General features: G+C 36.0%; 1 protein-coding gene across 4 annotated transcripts in view; it reads left to right on the forward strand.

The window, feature by feature from the left end:
- PDE10A (phosphodiesterase 10A) overlaps positions 1-20,499 on the forward strand; it is a 786,289-nt gene that overhangs the window by 755,964 nt on the left and 9,826 nt on the right. For all 4 annotated transcript variants that reach the window (XM_037817809.1, XM_037817810.1, XM_037817807.1 and 1 more), the window contains 2 exons: positions 13,767-13,878; positions 15,963-16,043. In XM_037817809.1, coding sequence (XP_037673737.1) covers positions 13,767-13,878; positions 15,963-16,043 — 193 coding nt within the window. The remainder of the gene's footprint in view (positions 1-13,766; positions 13,879-15,962; positions 16,044-20,499) is intronic.

Raw genomic sequence — 20,499 nt, forward strand, 5'->3', positions numbered from 1 at the left:
ATATGCACCGATTAAAGCTTCAAAGCACATGATGAAAAACTGACAGAACTTAAAAGGGAAATAGACAAATCCAAAATCATGGTTGGAGTATTTTTGTATCCCTCTTCCAGTAATTTATAGAACAAGTACATAAAGTATCTGTAAAGCTGAAAAGATCTAAACAATACTATGAAATAACATGATCTAATTTATATTTATAGAACACTACAACTATAGAATATACATTCTTTCTAACTGCACATGGAATGTTTACAAGACTGACCATGTGCATGGATATAAAATAAATCTAGGTAATTTAAAAAACATTGAAATCATAAGGTATTTTTGACCAGCATGGAATTAAACTAGAAATAACAATAAGCTATCTAGTAAAGACACAACTGTCTGTAAATTAAACAGCACATTTCTTTTTTTTTATTTTGAAATAAATTCAGTTATAGGAACAGTTGCAAAAACAATACAAACCCCATACACAGAACTCCAGCATACCCTGACCCCTCTTCCCCAATACCCCAATCCACCAACTTTAACATGCTGTCACACCGCTATTTCTTTCCCTCCCTCCCTCCCTCCCTCCCTATCTATCATCCATCATCTATTGCTCTGTCTTCTGAACATATGAGAGCTAGCTGCACACATCCTTGAACATACACTGTAATTCACATATGCAATTCCCATGAACAAGAACATTCTTTTATGCAATCCCATTAAATGCAGCTAAGAAGTACAAGAGATTCGACATTGATACAAAGCTTACATTCTATATTTCCTTTTTTTTTTTTTCTTATGTCTCAGCTGTGTCCCTTTGAGCCTCCTGTCCTCCATCCTCAGTTCCCATCCAGGGTCATCCTTGGCATTCAATTGTCATCTATTTAGACTGTCTTTTTTTTTTTTTTTTTCCTCAATTGTGGAAATATATATACAGCCTAAATCTTCCCATTCCACCCCCTCCCTAGCATTCCATTAGTGGGATTAATCACATTTAGAATGTTGCAATGCTATCTCCTTCCCACCATCCATTACTAGGAATTTCCCTTCACCTCAAACAGCAACCCTACACTCATTTCTTAACTCCCCATTGCCCCTTCCCCCATTTCTCTTAACCCATACTCTACTTTTCATCTCTGTGGTCATATTCTCTGATAATTTCTTTGTGTTTACTGTGGGGCTTAAAATTAACCTCTTAAATCCATAACAATCTTGTTTTTCTTTGATACCAACTTAACTTCAATAGGACACATAAACTATGTTCCTATACTCCTCCATTCCCCCACCTTTATATAGTTCTTGTCAAAAATTACATATTTTACATTGAGTTCAAAACCACTGATTTGTCATTAGAGTTTGTGTATTTTATATCATGTAGGAAGGAAATAGTGGAGTTACAGTTCAAAAATTATTGACTTCTATTTGTATTCCATTGTGGTCAGAGGATGTGCTTTGAATATATTCAATTGTTTTTTTTTTTTTTTTAATTTATTGAGGCTTGTTTTATGTCCCAGCATATGGTCCATTCTGGAGAAAAATCTGTGATCACTAGAGAAAAATGAGTGTCCTGGTGATTTGGGATGTAAGGTTCTGTACGTGTCTGTTAAAATTCTCCATATCTCTTTCTCCTTTCTTTGTTTCTCTGTTGGTAGGGCTCCCTTTAGTATCTGAAGTAGGGCAGGTCTTTTATTGGCAAAGTCTCTCAGCATTTGTTTGTCTGTGAAAAAGTTAAGCTCTCCCTCAAATTTGAAGGAGAGTTTTGCTGGATAAAGTATTCTTGGTTGGAAATTTTTCTCTCTCAGAATTTTAAATATGTCATGCCACTGCCTTCTTGCCTCCATGGTGGCCACTGAGTAGTCACAACTTAGTCTTATGTTGTTTCCTTTGTATGTGGTGAACTGATTTTCTCTTGCCACTTTCAGAACTTGCTCCTTCTCTTCAGTGTTTGAGAGTCTGATCAGAATATGTCTCAGAGTGGGTTTATTTGGATTTATTCAGATTTATTCTATTTGGAGTTCGCTAGGCATTTATGCTTTGTGTATTTATATTGTGTAGAAGGTTTGGGAAGTTTTTCCCAACAATTTCTTTGATTACTCTCTCTAGACCTTTACCCTTCTCTTCCGATTCTGGGACACCAATGAGTCTTAAATTTGGACGTTTTATTTTATCTATCATATCCCTGAGATCCACTTCGATTTTTTTTATTTTTTTCTCCATTCTTTCTTTTATTCTTTCATTTTCTGTTCTGTGGACTTCTAGGACACTGAGTCATTGTTCAGCTTCCTCTAATCTTGCATTATGAGTATCCAGAGTCTTTTTAATTAGGCCAACAGTTTCTTTTATTTACAAAAGATCTTCTATTTTTTTTATTTACTCTTGCAATTTCTTCTTTATGCTCTTCTAGGGTCTTCTTTATGTCCCTTATATCCTGTGCCATGGTCTTCTTCATGTCCTTTATATCCTTTGCCATGTTTTCATTCCTCAATTGTAGTTCTTTGATTAATTGTGCCAAGTACTGTATCTCTTCTGATATTTTGATTTTGGGTGTTTGGGATTGGGTTCTCCATATCGTCTGGTTTTATCATAGGCATTAAGATTTTCTGTTGTTTTTGGCCTCTTGGCATTTGCTTTGCTTGATAGGGTTCTTTCAAGTTGTAAAAAAAAATACCAATCTAATTTTTCAGAAATACAAGGTGGTGGTGTACACTTTCTCTAACTAACCAGCAGATGGCATCTGCAAGTCACCTATTCCCCTCAAGTCACATCTCCTCAACTTTGTCTTTGTGGTGTGTGGGGAAATGATTCTTGTGGGGTTCAGTTGGTAAACTCAGTTTGGGTTTGTTGTTGGAGCTGTCCGCCCTGAATGTGGGGCGTGTGTCTGGGTGGTTAGGCAGGCAGGGCAGCTTTAATATTCAAACCTCCCAGGTGTTCCCAAAGATTCAAGGCTGTTGCAAGAGTCTAAGCCTTCATAGTTTTGCCCCAAATTTTCTCTGTCGCTGACCCACAAACCACCAGCATTGACGTAGCATCCCTGGGTTTTCCGAGCGGGCCCCCCTTCTCAACTGTGAACTTCCAGGACCTCTGCTGAGGGAAGGCTGTGCTACATCACAAGTGCATGCCATCCATCCCTCAAGGGAAGCCCCGGGCCGCTGGGCCATGCAGGGGCACTCTCAGCCTGATGCAAAGATGGCTGAATGGGGCGTCTCAATCCCTCCCCGCCTTTTGCACAGTTCCTCCTTCCCAGCTCTGGGACAACTGGCGCGGCTCTGGGCTGTGGGCACAGCCCTGGGCAGTAGTGTCTCCAGCCCACCGGGGAGCCAGCTGCAAGCAGCAGGGTTTCTTTCTCCTTCTGGCTCTCCCCTCTGCTCCCCTGGCCCTGAGGGAATCTGCAGCAGGCTATCTTCCACGCCAGACACAGAGAGGTTGGCTCAGCCCGCTCCTGCCATGCTTCACTGCACGGTTCCCACCGTCGCAACTGCAACCACTCCTGGGTTTTTCCCTTTTTTTTTTTTTTTTTTAAAAAAGAACCAGTCCATCTCCAAACACCAACCCCCGGCTTCCCCACACTGCAGCACGGCCGTGGGTCTTTCAGCCGGCTTACTCACTCGTTTCAGAATGCAGACTCCCGATTTCACCAAGTGCACATCCCCTGTGGTTCTAGCAGACCTTGTCCAGCTGGTGCATCGCTGAAACCGATATTCTGGGTCACCGTCTGGTTTTTATCTAGTATTTTTCATAGAGGTGTTTTTTTGCCCTGTCTCACCTAGCCTCCATCTTAGGTTCTCCCAGCACATTTCTAAATAACCCCTGGGTCATAATGGAAATCACACAGGAAATCAGTAAATATTTCAAACTAAATTATAGTACTTTTATACTAATAAATTTGGAATTTATTAGATGAAATGGATAAATTCTTTGAAAAACACAACTTACTACGCATGATGCAAACAGAAACAGAAAATCTATATAGCCCATTAAAGAAATTTAAATCTTTTAAAGAGAAATCCACATCCTCATTGTTTCACATGTGAATTCTGTCAAACATTTATGGAAGAAATAATATCAGTCTCACAAAAATCTTTCCAAAAACCTGAGAAAATGACCACTTACTTTATGAAGCATGCATGATCCTGATACCAAAATCTGACAAAGACATTACAAAGAGTAAATTAGAGATTAATATTCCTCATGAACACAGATGTAAAATTTTATAACAATGTAAATAAAAGACACAACAGTGTATATGAAAGACATAAAGGTTAGAAAAGAAAAAGTAAATCTGCATTTGTTTTTAAATGACAAGATCATGTACTAAAAAATGGGGAATGTACTAAATAAATGGAGAAATATGGTACTAAATAAATGGAGAAATATGGTACTAAAAATGGAGCAATATATCCTGTTTATGAATTGCAAAACTCAATATTGTTAAGGTATCAGTTCTCCTCAATTTGATATCTATATTTAATGCAATCCCAAGTGAAATCCCAGCAAACTTTTTTTGTAGAAATTGACAAGCTGTTCTCAAATTTATATAGAAATGCAAAAGATCTAGAATAGTCCAAGCATAATTTGAAAAAGAAAATAAAACAAGTTGGAGGATGTTAAGCCCTATCTGATTTCAAGGCTTACTATAAAGTAACAGTTGTTAAGATAGTGTATATTGGTGTTAGGTTAGACAAATAAATTGGTGAAACATTACAGAAGTCTAGATATAGACTCACATTATATAGTCTGTTGATTTTTAAGCAAGATTCCAAGGCAATGCAGAAAGGATACTCGTGTCAACAAGTAGTTTGTGAAGAACTGGATTTCTAGTTGGATTATAGACCTAAATGTAAATATTAAAACTATAAAGTCTGTAGGAAAAAACAAAGAAGACAATCTTTACCACCTTGGAGTAGGCAAAGGTTTCTTAGCACACAAAAAAGCACAAAAGCAAACAAAAAAATAATAGATTGGACTTCATCAAATTAAAAATGTAACCTCTTGAAAAGATACCTCTAAAGAAATGAAAAGACAAGCCACAGAATTCAAGAAAATATTCTCAGTGTCTATATTAGATACAGGTTTTATGTAATTTCGAAGAATTCTCACAACACAGTAAGAAAATCCACTAATCAAACCACAGTGTGATACCTCGATACATCTTTTAGAATGGCCAGAATTAAAGATCAGCAGTACCCAGTGTTGATGAGCATGTGGGGCATTTGGAATGCTCAGATATTGCTGATGAGAGTCTAAAACCACTTTGTAAAATACTTTGGAAGTTTCTCATAAAGTTAAACATATTCTTACTCTGTGATCCAGTAAGTTCATTCTTAGGCATTTACTCAAGAGAAAAGAAAGCACAAATGTTATAGCAGCATTATTCATGCTAGCTCCAAACCAGAAGTGGGTCAAATATCCAACAACAGGTGAATGGATACAGTTTCTAGCATTTTATACAATGGAATGAATACTCTGCTATTCAGCAGTATAAATTGTAGGAACTGCTGATTCATGCGCCAACAGATGAATTTCTCAGATGTTATGCTGAGCAAAAGAATCCAACATGAGAATACACACTGTATGAAACCATTTTTATGAAGTTGTAGTACTGACAGAAGGCATCGATAGTTTTAGTGGGCAATAGAATTCGAATCAGCAGTTTGCCTGAGCTGGAGGAGGGACGTTCACAGGCAAAAAGCATGAGGGATGTCTGGGGTGATGAAAATGTTCTGTGAATCTATGGTGGGATTGTTACAGAACTGTATATGTTTTTTATGCTTTAAGTATATATTTCAAATTTATGAATTTTATTATATAGATATTATACCTAAATTAAAGTATAAAAAACAAAAAAATACAATTTGGAAATCTGGTCATTTGATTAAATCTGAGGTGTTTTGTTTGTTTTGTTCCTAAATAAGATAGAGTAATTGCATCAATATGTCTAAATGAAATCACACAAAAAAAGTAAAATAGATAGAAGGGTCCTTAATTCACCAAATGGCGTCAGGTCTCTTTTCTGTGAGGTGCTATTTCTGATGTGGGCCTTTATCTTGGCCCACTAATGTTTCTTCTTATGGGAAACTGTAATTTTCAAAATGACTCTTTTTGAATAGGTTGGTTAGTATCTAATTCAGTTTTGTTTCTTTTATACCTTTAATAAATTAATTTATATGGTATTGTTGGAGTCATTGGAGTTAAACATATGATGGGGTTTCTTAGACAGTCTTTTTGGGGATATTAACTGTAATCACTCCCATTGATAGTTGAGAATGGCAGACAGTATCCTCTCCCTTTTATACTTAGAGTTAATATTAAAACATGAAAAAGTCATATAATTTGTCTGGGAGTTTTGGTGGCAGACTTGACCAAAACCACTTATTCTTTCCCAGTTGAGTGGTCTTTGCCCCCTTGTCATATGAGGGCTGATTTCTGAGCTCTCAGTTTGATTCCATTGGTCTATATGTCTCTCCTTACGCCAGTACCATGCTGTTTCTTTTACTGTGGCTTTGTAATAAGTTTTAGAATTTGGATGTGTGAGTCTTCCATCTCCAGTCTTTTTCGTCAACATGGCTTTGGTTATTCAGGGCTTCTTACCCTTCCATTTGTATTTGATGATTGGCTTTTTCCATTTCTGCAAAGAATGTTGGAATTTTGATTGGGATTGCATTAAATCTGTCGATCTCTTTGGGTAAAATTGCCAACTTAGCGATATTCAGTCTTCGAATCCATGAACATGGAATGTCCTTCCATTTATGTAGATCTTTGATTTCTTTTAGCAGTGTTTTGTAGTTTTCTGTGTACATGTCCTTTACATCATTGGTTAGATTTAGTCCTAGATATTTGATTCTTTTAGTTGCTTATGTAAATGGAAGCATCATATATCCATACTGTTTATTTCCTAAGCCCTTATCTTTAGTTTTTCCATATTATATGCATCAACCATGATAGATAAAATATTTATCATCGTACCTTTTGTGTGTTTTCCTTTATGTTCACCCAACTGTGACTTTTCTTCCTTTTGGGTCTGTTGGATTTTACCCAGATTGTTCACTCCTTTTTGGCCTCTCACAGGCTTTTTTCCTTTACTAAATCCAGAGCTCAATGTCAGTTACATTCTTCTCTTGATCATTGCTGAAAGTCTTAAAATCTGATGTTTATTCCTCATCTCTTGTCATTACCAATGATCCTTGCCATCTTCCCCTGACATTTACTATTATATCTTAGTATGAACATAACACTGTGGCCACAACTCTACTTAAAGACACTAGGTAATTTTTATTATTTGTTTTTTTATTGAAACAATCAGAGGATCAATTATGTATGAAAGTCATTGTCATGTGTCTTTCATATGCAAATGGATAATTGACTTTCATTAGGCATACATACAGTTTAGTTTTCACAAGTATCTTACAATTGATCATGGATAAGTTCTTTAAGTTTTATAAATTGTAAGTGGATTTGGGATCCCAGAAATGAGTTATTGGACTAGTTTAAGCAAACTTATAAAAGAGCACTTGATGGTGATATAAATGATGGAGAGGAAAAATACGGGACCCCCCTAAGAAAGAAGCAGAAATGATCTGTAAACTAATTGATGTTTTCACTGAGCCTTCAAAGCAGTTTCCCTTACTGCAACTAAAAAAGACTGTCACAATTGAAAATCAGTTCTAGACTCAGGCCAAGTGTAAGCGAGGTGTACTTTTTTTTTTGTTTTTAAATCTCTGTAACTAGCGATAATAGGTTCTTTTATGACTAAATATGACCTGAACAACCACAGAAATCAGAGTGTTACTCTTACATTATAGCAGGATTTTCCCTGCTGTATGAAACATATTACCGTGCCTAAGGATCCCTCCAGCAAACAGAAAATAAGCTATGAAATCAAGTTAAAGTCTCCTTTTAAATATTGCAATGGCACATATATGAGTTGGGTTGTTTTGTAATTTTTCCTTCCTTGTATTACATGGTGAAATTGCCTTTCTGAAACATGTATTTTAAAACTGATTTTCAATTTTGTTAACTCTAAAATCACTTGGAAATATACAGATGCTTCTTTTCTTAATCCCAGGGAATGTTTGTGCCCTTCAAAGGCAATTGCTTTGCCCCATCTCACCCAAAGCCTTTCCTTAATTTAGATTTAAATACACTTCAAAGAAAAGGTGCAATAATAAACACTTGAATAATTCTTTAACAATTCAGGAGAGCATTAGAAAAGGTATTGAAAGAATGAAAGCTACTGCAAATGTGCTTTGAAGGGCAAGAGATATAGCTGTGTGATATGTTTTATTCTCAGATCATAATGCCTTACTCCTAGCATTTTCTGGACATGCCTTTCTAAATGTGTGGGGCCCTCATTCTGTTATGTACATTTTATGTTTCACTTGAAGAATACTGATATGCAGGGTAACTAAGTTTTAAAATGAAATCACTGATTTCTTCACTCAACTGGTAGATTTAGTTTACCATTTCCATTCTTAAAAATCTTTCCTTTTCCGCCTCTTGATCTCTAATTCTTATCATTTGCCTTCCTCCAGTCTCTCTCTGGATCTTTTATCCTTCTTGTTTCTTTCTGTTTAGATGTGTAGATTTAGATTATGCACAGTAACTCGTATAAATCTTGTGAGGATTCTCAGCTCTTTAGAAATAGTGTATAAGAACCTCAGCTAAGCAAATTAATTTTAAGTTAGAATATGTTTAAGAACAATAAACCCTTCTGTGATACACAGTTATTCAAGACTCATTTTCCATTCATATGCAATTTCTTTTTCTAATAGCATATTTGAAAGAGGTAGTATACTTAAGGTCCTATAACAATAATTGGGAATTTAAATTGTGTTTTAATGATATAATCACTAAACCATATTTATGCTTACATGAAAGACTTAGTTCATACCATTGGAAACAGTAAGATTCTAAACTCTTTTATATTATTTGGAGTCTGCAGTTATTCAGATAATATTTTCAGAGAGTCTGCATCATCCTTGGTCTGCTTTAATGTTTGATAAATTAGCCAAATAAAATAGATCCTATTTGGAGTGAAGTACGGAAGTTACCATAGACATGATGTAAGTTACATGATTCAGGTTCCTCAACACAGTGATTTAAAATTCCTTGAAGAAGAGTTAGGAACAAAAGATAGAAAGATCATTCAATTAATTTAAGGGAAAAAGAGATTTAGCCTAGTCTCCTTAAAAATATGATGTATGACCTTATTTCAAAATGAAATAAAGAAATTAAGTTGAAGGCTGGATGACAATTTCTAAACAAAATGTAGTATATATCTCAAATGCTCCATTTTTACTTATCCACTTGGCACCTCTTTACTTAACCACTATACCAACTAAAACTAACACTACCCTGTAACAGAATTCTGATCTTTGATCAGCTCTTTGTATTTGAGCATCCTATGATAGAACATATACTGAACATTTATTTTCTTTTTTCCCGCTTTTGGGGAGAAACACTTTTACCTGGGTTCTCAAAGACCAATGACATGGATTTTCTTTGAATAGCAGAAATTTTGGCTTTATAACCATTTTGTGTGTGTGTGTGTGTGTGTTTATGTGCTGTATTAATACACGAAAAAAAGAGGTGCAGATGCACTTCTAAAACACAAACAATGGCTCTTTAGCTCTCGCCTCTGAGGTACCTCTGTGTGCAGGGTGATCTCTGTTTGGCCCCATATCCAGCAGCTGTCCTTCTCCACGTGGGCCTCTCTGGACTGAATGAGCTAGTCTCCTCACCCTCTGGCTTCCAGCTGGATTCAGCCAGTGGTGGCATTACCAAGAGATCGGAGGGTGGGAGGCAAGTTCAGGCATTTGTTCCCTTCATTTCCTCCCTGTTTAGACAGAGTTTGGCAGTGGCTCTGTTTCTCTTCCAAAGTCTCAGCTTCTCAGGGAGGGACCCCTCCTCCATTTATAGCCTTGCTGAGTTCTCCCAGCTTTTCCCCTCGTTTCCCCTTCAGCCCTAAGCCTAGCAGCCTCCTCACTGCTGCCACCCTGGGGGCCCTCACCGGTCCTCAGTGTCCCTTCACCCTGCACCCTCATTCGTAAGTGGTCCCTTCACATATTCTGAGATTATCATCTGTTTGGTATTAGGACCCTGGCAGATACACCCATGTTAAAGTAGGTAAGCTGATTATATTTTAAAACTGGAATAACTGAGTGTATGTTTGAAAGATTAGAATATATCATGTCCCTGGAGGTTGCTACATGTCTAATGAACAGCAAGGACACAGGATTAAAAGCCTTGAATTTTACATCTCCAGATTCACCTGCGGAGAATGAGTCAGGCATTTACTCTTTCTAAATTATAGATATTCACACAATTGGGAAAATTGTGTAAAGAATTTATGAGAGTTCATCCTGGATCTTGAAATCTTTTAGAAAGTTACTTATATGTTTTGTCTGCTCTTGCCACGTTTCCAGTTCTCTTCCAATAAAACATTATATCCTTGGCTAATTAAACAAATAAAATACTCCAACTTTCTAGAGCGTGCAGGGTGAAATGGGGGAGGGGACGGTATGTGACAGTTGGGACTTTCTTCTTGCTAATCAGTAACCCACATAAAATACTGCAGGTAACATGATTACTTTTCCCTCCCTTTTGTAAAGTCTTGTGATTCTATGATCTTCTGATGTTGGGAGAAGATTTTAAAGTAAGATGGCACTGAGAAGGCTCAGGTGCACCGTGGCGAGAGATGTTCCCTTCTTTCAGGTCAGAACGTCTACACAGCTGTGATAGCTTCTGTGAGCTTTATCTATACCGCCTGGTCTGGGATGATATGCTGAAGGGGAGGTGGAGGAAAGAGGAGGCAGAGCAAGGGAAATGTTCTGCCCTTGTGACACCTGTGGCTGGCTGTCAACGCACTCCAGCCTGAGCCTACTCTTTAACATCTAGCGTCCTCCGCTTTCCTTGTCTCGCTAATGCCCCCTAATTGAAGCTGCAGTCATCTTGCATCTGGACCACTCTAATATTCCCTCTGCATCCTCCCTTCCCCCCTGTAATTCTGTGGCAAACCCAAGTGATCTCTTTAAAGCACATGCCATGGCACTCTTCTGCTCAAAACTCCAGTAAGTCTTACCATCAGGCTTAGAATACAAGTTAAACTCCTCATCTTGTCTCCAGCCCATCTCTGCAAACCTACCGCATCCATTTTTCATTTCAGTCCAACTGGGCTTCTTTTTGTCCCCAAACCTGCCGAGCTTGTTTTCATATCAGAACTTTTACATGCACTGTTCTCTCTGCTGGATTTTTTTTTTTCCCCTGCACAGATCTTCCCGTGATTGCTTCCTTTAACTATTTTGTAACATAGCACTTGTCAGTGTGTTAATTTTTTTTTAACCTGCTTATTTTCTGCTTCTCCCTGCTGGAATGTTAGTTCTACAAGGAATTGTTTATTCTGTTCATTATTATAGCAGTGCCCGAGACATGTGGGTATTCAAAACTTTCTGGAACAAACGAATGAAGTGAAACACTGAAATTATCTTGCCTAAGAATCATTTGTGACATAGGCATTATGTCAGGCTCTTACTTCATTGTTTTTAGTGACCGGATTATACCGGATTATACCAGGAGTGTGTTTAGCACAAACACAATCCCTTTCATAATTGGTTATTAAAATGCCTTGAGGGTTAGAGGTTTCCATACAATAAGGTCTACATTCCATTTCATGGAGAGAAATAAAAAGTTAATTCCAACTCATGTTTAACATTTGTGGGTCACTATGACCATCCAACTGATTTGTAATTGAGAGTAAAAAATGAAAAATTATATTACAGGTGCTTAATGCCAAATTTCTAATCTCTTTTATTCTTATATTTTGTTTAACTGTAAAACAGCTACTTTTAAGTTGTTTTGTGTAAGTAATTTTGACAGCGAAATCTAAATGGTAACCAGTGCATAATCTTTCCAGCCCTACTGGTAGCAGTGTTACATATGGAATCACTTTCCAGTGAGAAAAGTGTTCCTTAAGTGTTGCAATGGCCACTTCCATTAACATTTCTTTTTGTTTCACAAATTTATGAGCTAAGAAAGCTTTTTTTTTTTTTTGAGATAAATCTTATTTGAATATTTAAACAAGGGAAATGTGTTGAATTTTGGGGGTGAAATAATTATTTGTAAGCCCAGTAATGTTTTTTTTTCCCATGTTCTATTTCTGTTTAAATGAATTTACCAGTTGAGAAAACAGATACTGTACTATTTCCTTTATAAGCCTGAATCAAGAAATTAACAGACTTCCTTCAAACCACAAAGAGCTTAGTGAGCAACCTCATCCAGAAAATCTTATAGTTCCCTGGCCATCTGAAGGGATTTCGGTCTTCATGTAACATCTGTTTGGGTTTACAGGAAAGGTATACTTGAGTCTAATCAGCACTTTCTCAAGTTATCTAGTCTGCCTTGTTAAAGACACAATACTCTCTTGATGTGTCCTTATGAAAAGGTTGAACAAAGGATTATTAGTTTAGTCAAATGGGGTAAAGAAAACAAGCTGATGAAAAATAAAGAAACTTTGCAATTGATTGTATTCAAAGACAAGGTGGATAGGAAGGAGGAGCAGGGTCTACCAGATGCCCAGGAATCCTGGCTAAGGAGCACAAGTAAATCAGAAAGCCTACCACATTGTCAGATGTGTGTTCTTAATATGCCGACTAATCTGCTCAGCCAGGGACCCAGGAACCAGGGCAGGGCACACCTACAAATGGAGAATGTCTGTGGACCTAGAAAAAGCCACGCAGTCTTCAGCAGCAGTGAATTCATAAGCCCCATTAGAATTTAGATATGACCTGGAAATGATGGCAAATGCTTATTTGTCAGAGTTTTGTATCTTTGTTAAGTACGATGTAATAAGATCTGGTTTATAAAATTAAAATTAGGTTACTGAAGTTCTTTAGTCACTAATGGTTTGTTCTTCTGTTAAGTGTTGACTTCATTTTGGGTAATCTCATGTCACTAGACCAACATCAGTCCTTTGAAACCTATTAAAATTATAGGATCTGTGTCTGTTTGAATTCTTTAAGCAATTATCATTTTCTTCAGTAGGAAAGAATAACCAAATATTTAACCCAATATATCCGTCAGCGTGTAGCTGGTAAAAACCTTATTTACAGCAGAAAGGTCAGACATGGAACACAGATATGTGACTGTAAAGCAGCTGAAAGTAAAATTCATTTCAGTTGAAAAGTTCACATTTGAAAAGGAGTCCTTGATTAACGGAAAATGAAGCACTTGGGAGACAGTGTCCCATCATGCAGATTCTCTGGCTGGGAACCTTAGTTCCACTCTGACCTTGTCAAGAGCTTCTATCACCTTGAAGAAGTCACTTAATTTCTTTGCAACTCAGATTTTCCTTATATAAAAATGAAATGATTGGGATAGATTTTCCCTTAAGATTCCTTCTCACTCTAGATTTCCAGAATTCTTAAAAATGAAAATCTAGTCTGTGGCTGTAAAAGTATGTATCAGGGGGGTTAAATTATAAATTAGCTGTGGCCCAGATTATAATTGGTTTAACAGTAATGTTGAGGCAACAGGAATGTGTAATGTACTCATTTCAAAGTATTAGTAATAGAAGTGACAGACATTCTTACAATTAAGGCTACAATATTGTTTAATTCCATTTTACTTATCCTGCCTTCTTGCATCTGCTCTGTAACACTATCTTTTTCCCCTTGATGAAGTAAAATATACTTTAAACCTTACTCCTGAAAATATAGAAGTCTTTTTAGTCCTTATCATAAATATGCAAATGTTGAGCTGACCAGTTTTATGTTCTTGTGTTCTAGAGACCGTGTAATTGGGTTGATGATGACCGCGTGTGATCTTTGTTCTGTGACAAAACTGTGGCCAGTTACAAAATTGACAGCAAATGATATATATGCAGAATTCTGGGCTGAGGTATGTCCTTGATCTTTATATGACCATAGATAATAGTAAGAAATGGGAAAATTTTAGGAGAAATCAAGTAAGTGAACAGTTTATTAACCGCTTCTTTGTTGTCACATTGCTAGTTATTCCAAAACTTTTTTAGTGAATCACATACAGTGCAGGATTTGGCATTAGTGGAGATACAAAGCAAGAATAAGCATCCTGTTACATCATACTTGAATATGGGTGTAAATTTTCTGACCTCAACTGAAAGAGTTCAGTGACTTACTCACTAAACAGTGATGCAGCATTTTCTCATACTTTTTTCTTTGTTGTACTGTCGTCAGAACCTAGTCACTGTCAGGCTTATTTAGGAAAATTGTTTTAGATGTACACATCTGAACTCTTATATTTGACTTTATTATAATCAACTTAATGTGTATGTGTTTCTTAAAATAATAACTTTAGAATGCATTCTATAATTTTGACATAAGAAAATTCATCTGTAGCTAATTGTTTTGAAAATAATTGTATTTAACTATGAGCTATTTCACTACTTTAATATCTATGTTTGTATTCTAAAATATGAATCAAAACATGACAGATACAGATTTTTTTCTTTATATGCCCATTGATTATTCAGTCATCAAACATTTGTTAAGCTCCTAGCCTGCTCATTGACCCTGTCTTCAAGATTAAACCCCTGCTGTAGCACGGGGTCATGATCTTGGGCTAGTTTTTCTGACCTATCCCTGTACCTCAGTTGCCTGGTTTGCCAGACAGGGATGAACATGATTCTGATGACTCCAATGCCCTGTTTCACATCCTCTGCTTCTCCACTGCTGCCCTGATGATAACCAACATCCTGAACTGGGCCTTGAACCCCTACATCACCAGACTCTCGACAGTTGCCCTTCCAGGCACATGATCTGTCCCAGGCCCTCTGCATGTCTTCATTCCGGTCTCTCCTCGTCTTCTGGTTCTCTGACTGCTCCCCGCTCCTGATCTCCCCACCGAGAGTTTTCATCAGCCTAGGGTACTCTTGCCCACCCTCTCGGAACCCCCTGTCTCCTAAAGCCACAGCCTGGGCCCGTTCTCCATTATACACCTATTCCATAGTTCTCAGTTGTTTTCCTTTTTAGCATTTTTCCTTGTTTACAAGCACATATTGATGTCACTGTTTATTTAAAATTTTTTTCCTCATTGGACTTGTAAAATCCTTGTGAGCACAGGACTTCGTGTATTTCACTTTCTTAGGACAGCAAAGAAAAAAGTTTGAGAGCCACTGATTTTAATACTTTTGTGGCAAGACTAGAGCAAATGCTGTAGCTGAAATGTCTTTATATTATTAGAACAAGTGTCTTTGCCTTTTATGTAAAAATTCTTGATGAAGATTATGGACAATTGCTTTTAGCCCCTCTCAGTAAATCTAAGATTTTTTTTTTAGTTCTGTAATTCTGATTCTTGAAAACAAGCATAATTAAAATAACCAAAATACCGAAATAATAAAGGCATATGAAGAAAGAAGTGGGGATCAGGGGAAATTAGGAGATGTTAAGGAAGATTTTAACAAACTTTAATTTTAACAATTAAATAAAAAGAGCAATATTTTACAAGATCTGTAAAACAGCGATAATGTCTCTCATAGTATTCCATGAGGATTATGTGAAATAATGTATACAAATCACTTAGGCCAGATTCTGCAACATAATAAATCTTGATAAGTATTATCTGTAATTGTAAATTTCATAGTACTGATATAGCCAATTTTACTAGATCTTCCCTAACACATTTTAGCAGACCATTGTTTGTTCATCTGGTGCTTTTGGTGGTGGTTTTTGTCACTATTCCTCTAGAGCCCAGCTTCACCCAGTTCAGTGCACACGAAAAATAATTCAAGGAAGCAAAGTGAGAAAGGCTTTGAGGTTATTCCATGTTTCTGTTGTGGTTAGTGTTGGCTCCCCGTCATCGATGGGTGTCGTCTTGTCGTAACTTTTACTATCTTCTGCAAATGAAACTGGAAGGGGCAGCTAGGTTCCTAACAACTCATTAATACCAAAATTTTATAACTGTTTGTAAATGGAGCAAGTATAATTTTTTCCCCTTTATCTCAGGGTGACGAAATGAAGAAATTGGGCATACAGCCTATTCCTATGATGGACAGAGACAAAAAGGATGATGTTCCACAAGGCCAAGTATGAATTATCTTGCTAAAAGTTAAATAGTTTAAGGTGGTCATAAAATCGTACATAATTAAAGGCATATGATATCTCATGAAATGTTTTATATAAGAGGATGGGTCATTTCAGGTCTGGTGAGTGATGTGGCAGCTTTAGTGATTCATCCCAACAGGGCTGAGAAATAGAAAAAGAGCAGCCCTTGGCACTTGGAATCTTCCTCCCCTCAAATGAGCCTTCCCGTGCTAAGACATTCTTAGGTTTCTCAGTGGTGTTGATGGGAAAGTACACTCTTAAGAGAAATTTGGGACCTGGGTTTGACAGCCAACTATGACCTCTGATTTTGTTCATAAGACTGCGAGTCAAACTGAGACGCCTTGAGGCTGTGGCCGTGCTGTGCACTGGGCAGAGGTGGTGATCTGTGGCTGGGGTCTGGACCATGTGGAGCCTCCAGTTTCATGGAGTTTTTGGATCTTAAGAGGAAGGTCAGGAGATCCTAGTCATTTGGATTTAAAGAACTCACCCTTGTCATCACTTCTCTCTGGAGAAAGGCAGTTGAAGTAAAGTGGCTTTCTTTTCTGATTTGAAAACAAGGAGATGAATGAATTCGAATTGTTAATATTTTTAACAAGCAGGAAATATTTTGACATTGAATATGCAAAAGTATTTTTTTAGAGAGTAACAGCATAGATGTTGACTCAGGTACATTTTTCTTAACAAATAATGCTTAGTATTTATTTTAGTACGCTTTGCATTTTGTCTCAGCAAAAATTTGACAATAGTTATTCCCTTTCCGGGTCTTACTGTATAATTTTTGTTAATTTTTAATATTTTGAAAGCTGTTTTGCCTTGTTATTTTTTTCTTGTATGTATGTGTAGTGTCAAATTAGGGTCTTTTTAACTAACAGTCTTTTAATGCTGTAATAAGGAAGTTATTTATGGAAAAATAATTATAACGCAGAATTTAGTTGAAGAAAAAAGTTCCAGATTTCACAGGGTGATGGTTTTGGATAAGTTCTTAAATTACCCTACTGTATTTAAAGTTATTAAATATTAACACACAAATTTTAGGCAAATCCACAGCTCATAGTGTGTCACCAACACAGCACTCTCTTGTCTCCTTATTTGGAAGCCAGTTGTGTAAGGAATACTTGGTAAAGCCTCACTGAATTTCAGGGATTTCTGCAGATCCAGAAGAAAGAAAGTTTCAGTATTGAATCCACATCTCAGCAGTTCTATCAGGACATTCTATGACCCTAATATGTAATGGTTAACAGTAGGCACTAAACTTAAGGAATTGCAGTTAGAAAGACATTGAATCACAGTCAGATATGAATTGTGTCCTTGATAATAAATTCTCTTTGTGAGTTATCCCTAGCGAGTTGTGTAGCCTATAACTTGCTTCTGTCTTCAATTCACAGAATTACGAACAGGTTATCTTCTGTGGCTCATAGTATAAAAATAGCATTGTTGGAATCTTTTAGGTCCCTGGTATTATTTCAGGTGATTTACATACATTATCCTAAATCTTCACAACAATTCCGAACAAATGAAGAAATGAAGGCCCAGGAAGGTTAAGTAATTTACTCAAAGTCACACAGTTAATATGGGTCAGGGAGCAAGCCACATCTGTGTAACTCTAAAGCCAAGACTCTTTCTATAGTCCGATGCCGCTCATGAATTGATTGTTCAGGGGATGTAAATCAGTTCCAGAAAACTCAATAATTGTCCTATGAATGTAAATGACTGAACAGTAGACCTCAAAATATAAACATGACTGCATGTCTTCTGTAAGGAATTTAAGCTGTAATTATATAATATAAAGCAATTGTCATGTAATATTCATATCACTAACATACTACTTTGAAAGTTAATAATGTCTACATTTTAGAAGCTCAAAATGGAATTTTTAAAAAGAAATTAATATTTTGGCTAAGGATTAATGTAATCTCCTACATGACTAAAAGCCACGGAAAAATTTGCATGAGGTGATAAAATAGTATCCATTATTTAATTATATGACAGAATATTGAATAGAGTAAGGCAAATGGCGTATTCTTTCCATGAATGTAACCACTTGAAACATTTTACATTTTACAAAATTTAAATTTTGTTTGTAGGTGTGAGTGTGTGCCAATTAATATAGAATTCTATCCATATTTTTCATATATATCTTTATAACCATATGCATTTTATTATTATATTTACATATTTAATCAGCACATAGTTAAAGTAAAAATTAAAACGGGAGGCATACTTTTTTAGAAGCTACCAAATATCTGATAGCTGTATTTTCATTTTGCAGTAAATTCTTGTTGGAGATTTTAATGGGTTTGTTGCACCTGTCTGTGAAACAAGTTTGTTTTTTTTTGTCTTGCCCCCCTTCAATTAATATTGCTACAAAAATAATTCCCAAATAACATAGATTGAGCTTTTTTCCTTTTTATATTTTAAATATCAGTGTTTGATATTAATAATTATCAAGAGATTGCAGAAAAAACAAGCAAACAAAAAAAGCATCAGGCAATATTATATATATTGTCTCTCTTGATTTAGTGTATCATCTGAGGTAGGTCATTTTAGTTTTTCTACCATGGAGCAAACTAGGTGTATAAAGTTACTTATGGAAGAATCACCCATTTGCATAGGCATATACTTTCTTTTCCAAGATTAACTTTATTATCATGGGGCAAAATTTTATTACATAAATTTTATTTCATTACAGAAAAGATATGTACTCAATATAGGGAAACTAGAAAATACAGGTAAATTATCTATTATCTAACTACTCAGAGATAATACTTATAAAATTTTACTATATTTCCTTCTAAACTTTCTTTGTGTATGTATATACACACAGACACATAATTATTTTTTTATTCAAATTGGGATAATACCCCAAATTCTGTTTTGCAACCGTTTTCTATCACTTAATGACACATTTCTTAAAACGTTTTGTTCAGTTGATACTTACTTTTTTTTTTTTAAGTGCAATTTTATTGAGATATAGTCACACACCATATAATCCATCCAGAGTATACAGTCAGTGGCTCACAGTATCATCCTATAGTTGTGCATTCATTGCCACAATCAATTTTAGAACATTTTCATTATTCCAAAATAAAGAAAAAAATAAAAATAAAAAAGAACACCCAAACCATCCCATACCCCTTACCCTCCCCCCCATTATATAAATATATTTGGATACAGACTTACTTTTAATGGCTACCTATTGAGTGGAGATATTGTAATTTGTTTAAACACTTCTGTCTGGTCAGGCATATGGTGTTTTCAGATTTTTTTTCCCTTGTAAACAATGCTTATGCATGTATCTTTGTATATTTATTTGATTATTTCCTTAATGAGACTCATAAAAGTGGAACTGCTGATTCAGAGGCTTTAGACTTTTTATTTCTAAAGCCTTTGATCCACATTCATGTATATGGCCCCCAAAGCAGTAGAGAACATGGACTGAGGCTGTGCAGGAGAATCAGACTGCCTGAGTTCAAATCCTGGCTCTGCCACTTACTAGGTGGGCAACTGAGCAAATTACTTCACCTTTCTTGCCTCAGTTTCCTCACATGTAAGAGCAGATTATAATAATACCTACCTCATAATTTGTGTGAGGAACAAATTTATTCAGATAAAGTGAAACCTTCATAGCACGACCAGGCCCATGTTAGCTGTTATTGTTACTGTTATCTTTTGTCATTATTATTATTGCTCCCAGTTTGTCAAATTTCCCTTCTGAAAGGTAGTATCAATTTATACTTATACCAGCACTCTTGAGAGCTGATTTCCCCACATTTTCACCAATACTTGCTTATTATTGATCGTAATATATGCTATTTGTTGCACACAAAAAAATGGCATTGAAGTATTGTTTTCTTCTACCACTCAAGAGAGAATTTTTTCATATATGTGTTCAGATCCATCACTCTTGTCCTTTATCATGTCTACTTTTCATGTCATATTTTAAAAGTCCTTTCCCACCCTGAAATTGTATAAAAATTTACCAATATTTCCTGTAGTCCTTTTTAATGTTTCATTATTTTACATTTGATTTGTTGGTTCCTTTGGAAACGATCTTGTTATATGGTTTAAGATAGGGATCTAACAAGTTTTTCTTTCCAAATAAACAGTCATTCCAACAGAATGTAGAGGATAGCCGACAATTTCTCACGAATGCCCTCGGAGTGGGCTCTGTTCTAGTGTTATTTACTTAAGAGAATAGTTGCTTTCAAATCACCTTTTTTGTTTGTTAATTTTGCTAAAATTCCAAGTCCATTTACTGTAGTAGAGGGTTTTTTAAATAAAATATTCCTTTGATCAGCTAACATTTTACCAACCGTTTGGCTCCTAAATGGTGGATTACTCTGAAATTATTCTTTGACATACTTACTAAAATAGTCTCCAGTGATTAATATCTTTCTCAGGATCATCTACCCCCTGACATCTGCTACATATTAAGATA

This window comes from Choloepus didactylus, chromosome 24, assembly GCF_015220235.1.
Source record: "Choloepus didactylus isolate mChoDid1 chromosome 24, mChoDid1.pri, whole genome shotgun sequence".
Lineage (NCBI taxonomy): Eukaryota > Metazoa > Chordata > Mammalia > Pilosa > Megalonychidae > Choloepus > Choloepus didactylus.